Source organism: Phocoena phocoena, chromosome 8 (genome assembly GCF_963924675.1).
Source record: "Phocoena phocoena chromosome 8, mPhoPho1.1, whole genome shotgun sequence".
NCBI lineage: Eukaryota > Metazoa > Chordata > Mammalia > Artiodactyla > Phocoenidae > Phocoena > Phocoena phocoena.
This window is the reverse complement of record NC_089226.1, coordinates 12,097,223-12,103,139: the sequence shown is the minus strand read 5'-3', so window position 1 is coordinate 12,103,139 and position 5,917 is coordinate 12,097,223. Positions and strand designations below refer to the sequence as shown.

The window sequence follows — 5,917 nt, the reverse complement described above, 5'->3', positions numbered from 1 at the left end:
TTTCTATAGTTGCCTAACCTTGAACGTGGATTTATAGACTATATCTTTTTAATCTTTGTATGCTCATCACCTAGTGCGGTGCTTTATATTTAATTGTTGTTTGAGTGAATTAGCAATATATGATGAAGGATGTATGTCAATATCTGCATTAGTTGATTAAAAATTTCTTTCCATGTCAATGTGAGAAAAAATGCTTGCAACTCATATCACAAACAAGGGGCTAAACACCCTAATAAATAAAGAGCTTCTAGAATTTGATTTTAAGAGACTAAAAACCCAGTGGCAATTTTCAGACTGGTTTTTTGTTATTGTTGTTGTTGTTCAAAAGTTTTAATTATAGATGAGAGGTGTTTGGAATACAGGACACATTTCCCACTACAAACAGTGCAGTGAAGAAGGAGAAAGTAGATCATAAATGATAGAGTCAGTGGTCAGCTCACAGAAGCTGACCATGAAGTTGTTGAACTAGATTCAGGATCATGAATATAGAATCGACTAAAGTTTTTCAAAGTTTAAGCATCTGGAACAGGAGTTGGCAAACTTTCCTTTTAAAGGGCTAGATAATAAACGTTTTCGGCTTTGTGAGCCATGCTGTCTATTGCTGTGACTCAGCCTTGACTTTGTAGTACAGAGAAGCAGCCATAGACAGCATAGACACACCTGGACATAGCTGTGTTCCAACAAAGCTTCTTTACAGAGACAGGCCCTGGGTTCGGCCCGTGGGCCACAGTTTGCCAGCCCCTGACTGGGGTGGGGAGGAGAGGGAGGTGAGGAATAAATGTATTCTATTTGTCACTGCCAAGAATACATCTCCCTTTGTTCTGTCAATGAGAGTTAGGGTTAGTCACGAGAATAGATAGTCCCTGACTTCTTTGGTTACAGTCACAGAATAGATACCTTTTAGGGAATTCATCTTAAGTCTCAGCATTGAAGCAAAAATCTCTGAAATATGAGTCCTTTTAGGAGAAAGATGCTGCTGAAACTTGCAGCTGAAGGAGTAAACCATATGCCTGAGTACCTAGTGCCCTGTGTTCCACATCTTTACTATTTGCCATGTTTACTCTTGCCATGTCCTATGGCAATAGGACATAGTGGAAGAGAACACTAAGGTGCAATTAGATCTGGACTTATGCCACCTTTCAGCTTGACCTTGGAGAAGAAACTTCATGGGCCTCAGTTTCTCTAACTGAACTTCAGTGTTGCTATGTATTATATCAAGAGACTGAACTAGAGATGACTTTGAAGATACTTCTGGCTCTAGAGATGGCATTTAGTGAATTCTGGTAGCAGCAGACTTGTACTACATATACTTATGAAGGCAGGAACTTCATATATAGTTTTTCTGAAAATTTTTTGCTTTGAGAAATGTCAACATGGGTAAATAATTGTTGTACATGTTTATCCTTTAGGGGCTAAGATGGATCTTGTACTCAATGCTGCAGATTATTATTTTTTTACACCATACATATATCCAGCCACATGGCCAGAGGACAGCATCTTCCGACAAGCTGTCAGTCTCCTGATTATAACAAATCTCGGTGCTTATATCCTTTATTTCTTATTCGCAACGCTGAGTTATTATTTTGTCTATGATCATTCATTAATGAAACACCCACAATTTTTAAAGGTAAGTGATTTTCTTACCTATTTTTTAATTATTACAGTAAAAATAACAATATGTATTTGTGAGATTTTCAGATTAAACTGGTTTTAATCTTTTTGGAGTTTCTGAAAACAGCCCCAAATGGGTTAGATATTTTTGGAAAGGCTAATCCCCTCTTTCTTTTCTTTAATTTAATTTAAACAGATAAGTAAGCTGTAATTTTTTTAAAGTTTTTTTTGAGGTTTTTTTTTAAAATTTATTTATTTTTGGCTGCATTGGGTCTCCGTTGCTGTGCACAGGCTTTCTCTAGTTGCGGTGAGCGGGGGCTACTGTTAGTTGCGGTGCGCTGGCTTCTCATTGTGGTGGCTTCTCCTGTTGCCGAGCACGGGCTCTAGGTGCACAGGCTTCAGTAGTTGTGGCACACGGGCTCAGTAGTTGTGGCTTGCGGGCTCTAGAGCTCAGGCTCAGTAGTTGTGGCTCACGGGCTTAGTTGCTCCGCGGCATGTAGGATCTTCCCAGACCAGGGCTCGAACCCGTGTCCCCTGCATTGGCAGGCGGATTCTTAACCACTGTGCCACCAGGGAAGCCCCTACTTTTTTTTTTTTTTTTTTTTTTTAAACTGTAAGCCTGGTCTTGCTAGATACATAGATGAGAATTTCTTTGCTGATAGTGATAAATAAATAAATGTATACATTTGTGTAATTGTTTTGATATTTGACTTTCACAAACTGAAATATGCTTTTACTATGTATATATTTTTTGACCAGATAATCCAAACTCAGTAAATTCAGACTTGTTTACAATCACTTTTCTGTTATTTGTATTTGTCAGTCACTACAAGGACTGAAAAAAAATAGAGAGGATTGAGTATGAAAGTTAATTATGAAAGAACTGATTATTCTGTAAATAGAACTTTGGAATAGGGATTTTGTGGGAAGGAAAAAAAGTTTCAGAATCTAAAATATTTGTTGCATTTGCTTCGTACAAAAGAAATGTTTTTCTTACACACCCACGCCCACATAGTAACACTTCAGTAGAAGCAATTTGGAGGTAAGCTCCTTCATATAAAAGAGATTTTAAAAATCCAGTCCAGAACAATTTTATGCTAGTTTTGTTTACCATAGATTTTATGGTTTGTAAATATTGGAAACTTCATTTTCAGAACCAAGTCTATCGAGAGATTATGCATTCTGTCCAGTCAGTGCCATGGATAAGCCTCCCCACGGTCTCAGTGTTCCTGCTAGAGGTGAGAGGTTACAGCAAACTGTATGACAGCATAGAGGAGTTTCCATACGGTGAGTGTATAGTGTAAATGTCTGGAACAGATGGGTTTCTCTAAAGAACCAAATCTGCTTCTTTAAAGTCTTTGTTGTAGATGAAATTGTGCCCAGGGGAAGATTGGCATGATCAGAGCTAGAGCCTTGAATTTGTTTCCTATTATCTTTATTGAATTCAAACATCTGGGAAAAAAGCTCGGGTAGTACATGATATTTATAAAAAATCAGAAAACACCGATTTTTTTTAAAAATCCGAGAAAAAAGCTCGGGTAGTACATGATATTTATAAAAAATCAGAAAACACCGATTTTTTTAAAAAATCCATCATTCTGCTACCTGGAAACTGTAACTCTTTTGATGTATATTCTTTCTCTCTTCTATGCCTGTAGTACTTCGTTATTTACATTACAGAATTGAAACCCTTACTATGCATACTGGTTTGAACTCTGATTTTTTTCTCTTAGCAGTGTTTATGCCCATATTTTCATGTCAATAAATATTGACGTTATACAGTATATATTTATAGTATTGCATTGTATAGATATCCATAGTTTATTTAAATGACCCGTAATTTTTAGACCTTTAGGTTGTTCTTGGTTTTCTATTATAAACAGTACTACAGTGACTAAACTAAAATTTTGTGAAATTCTGGAATTATTTCATCAAGATACATTTCTAGTATCTAGTATTGGAAAGGGAGAATCATAGTTAACATTTATTGTTGATATGTACCAACTTCAGTTCTAAGCTTTTCACGTGTTACCAATCCATTTTATTCTATTAACTCTATGAGATAGGCACTATTACGATGCTCCTTTTATAGGTGAGTAAATTAAGTGTACAGAGAATTTCAGTAACTTGCCAAGCTCACTTAACAAATAAGTGGTGGGTCTGGGACTGGAATCCAAGCTTGCTGGTGTCAGCAAGTAAGAGGTTAGTTATTTAAGGGAGGGAACAAAAATTACACACCAGTGTGCTGAATTGGCTCGGCCTTGGAAAGTGGATCAAAATATGAATAAAAATAAAAGGAGAGAGGGCATTCTAGATAGTTTGAGTAAAAGTATAGAGGTAAGACTTTGAAGATGTTGGGAGGATATTGAGTGAACCAGCCTGGTTAGTACACGAGCATATGAGGTTGGAAAGATCAGAAGGGGTTGGGTTATGGAGTAAATGCTAGGCTTACAGTATTTCAAGGGAAAATAAAATTCTAAGCAGGGGAGTTAATATGTAAAGATATGTTTTATGATGATTAATATGAAGAAAAAATAAATAGCATTATTCTCCAGCATTTAAATGATAAAGATGCCATAGGGGTTTACTCTTTCTGTTTCATAAATATCCTCATAGTTTAATGAAGAAATATTGTAGGTGGGATGCTTCAAGTTTTTGTGAGAGGGAAATGAGCAGATCCCAGAGAGTCAAGGGAGATGGAGGTTGTGATGTACTGAATTAACCAAAGCAGATAGTTTACAGGGTTTATGTCTAGGATCAAATTTCGTCTTCTTAGATGGACATGTCAAAAGTAAACTCTGATCCTGGGCGCTGAATCTTGATTCTGCCATATCCTGTTGTCTCTTGTAGGCTGGTTTCGATTCATTGCTAGTGTACTGTCCTTTCTCTTTTTCACTGACATGCTGATCTACTGGATTCACAGAGGCCTTCATCATAGACTTGTATATAAGGTAATAAGGTAGGGTCATTTGTAGGGGAAGAGAGGAAATACACATTTCAGCAATGTATAATTATAAATCCTGTCTCTATTTTCAAGAATTTTCCCTAACTTATTAAATACCTAAGTAGCCTTAGTCATGACAGGTACAAGATACATTTTGTTTGTATCCTTCTTGATGGGTCTGGAGGGGCTGTGTTAAAATCTTACTGTCTTGGGGTAAAGAAGGGGAGGGAATTTTATAAAGTAATTTGCTAAATTCAAAGGGACTTTTTTAGTTAGGTCATTTCTCACACCATGAGCATGAAAAGCTAAGTCAGTTGTTGCACTGGGTAAAGTCTGGCATTAATATGGTCTTCTTTTCTTCTGTAGCACTTACACAAACCTCATCATATCTGGAAGATTCCAACTCCATTTGCAAGTCATGCTTTTCATCCTCTGGATGGCTTCCTTCAGGGTCTACCTTACCACATATACCCATTTATCTTCCCATTGCACAAGGTAGTTTATTTAGGTTTGTACGTCTTGGTCAATATCTGGACAATTTCTATTCATGATGGTGATTTTCGTGTTCCCCGTATCTTCAGGCCATTTATTAATGGCTCAGCTCATCATACAGACCACCACATGCTCTTTGACTATAACTATGGACAGTATTTCACATTGTGGGATAGAATTGGAGGCTCATTCAAAAATCCCTCCTCCTTTGAAGGGAACGGACCACTTAATTATGTGAAGAAGATGACAGAAGAAAACCGCAACAGCCATGCAGTAAGTGGTTGTAAAAATGAAAAATTATTCAATGGAGAGTTTAAAAAAACTGAGTAGATTATTGCCCAATTATTAAATATTTTTAATCAAGGAAAATAATCTACAGCCAGGACGCATAGCAAGTGAACAGTATCGTTTGAAAATCAGTATTGTGGGTACAGGTGAGGAACGACCATAATGGTAGAACAAGGGAACCTGCCGTGAACACCATGACTTTAACCTCGTGCTCAAAATACTGAATGTTGGTCTAAGGGAGAAGCTGTGTCTTTCCGGCCAGTAGATCTGTAATTTGTATAGCCTCAACAACAGTTTTTTAAAAGGTAGAGGATAAATTATTGAGGGGACTAGGTTATGTCCTTTTGCCTTAATTCATCCATATTCATTAAGTAAAATTCATTGTGCTTAATGATATCAAGACTAAACACCATAACAAAGAAGTACTAATATGAAGATGATTCCTTGTTTCAGGAATGATTAAGTACTCAGAATTGGTATGATAACAACTACTTGTACTTTGTTGAAGTGGAAAAATCAGTGTGAAAAAATATCGTGATATAATGTATTAGTAGCTCAGTGACCTGATTAATAGCAGGTGTT

General features: G+C 36.7%; 1 protein-coding gene across 1 annotated transcript; it reads left to right on the top strand.

The window, feature by feature from the left end:
* The first annotated feature begins 1,417 nt into the window (after positions 1-1,417).
* On the top strand, positions 1,418-5,377 carry SC5D (sterol-C5-desaturase). The gene is made up of 4 exons (XM_065882913.1): positions 1,418-1,627; positions 2,766-2,898; positions 4,462-4,562; positions 4,922-5,377. The coding sequence occupies exons 1-4, from the start codon at positions 1,418-1,420 to the stop codon at positions 5,375-5,377; spliced, it is 900 nt and encodes a 299-aa protein (XP_065738985.1).
* Positions 5,378-5,917: the final 540 nt, after the last annotated feature.

Bases quoted from the DNA above. Each gene is read 5' to 3' on its own strand.
- SC5D (XM_065882913.1), top strand. From the start codon at position 1,418: ATGGATCTTGTACTCAATGCTGCAGATTATTATTTTTTTACACCATAC. The intron at 1,628-2,765 runs GTAAGTGATTTT...CTTCATTTTCAG, and splicing joins AACACCCACAATTTTTAAAG to AACCAAGTCTATCGAGAGAT. The intron at 2,899-4,461 runs GTGAGTGTATAG...TGTCTCTTGTAG, and splicing joins CATAGAGGAGTTTCCATACG to GCTGGTTTCGATTCATTGCT.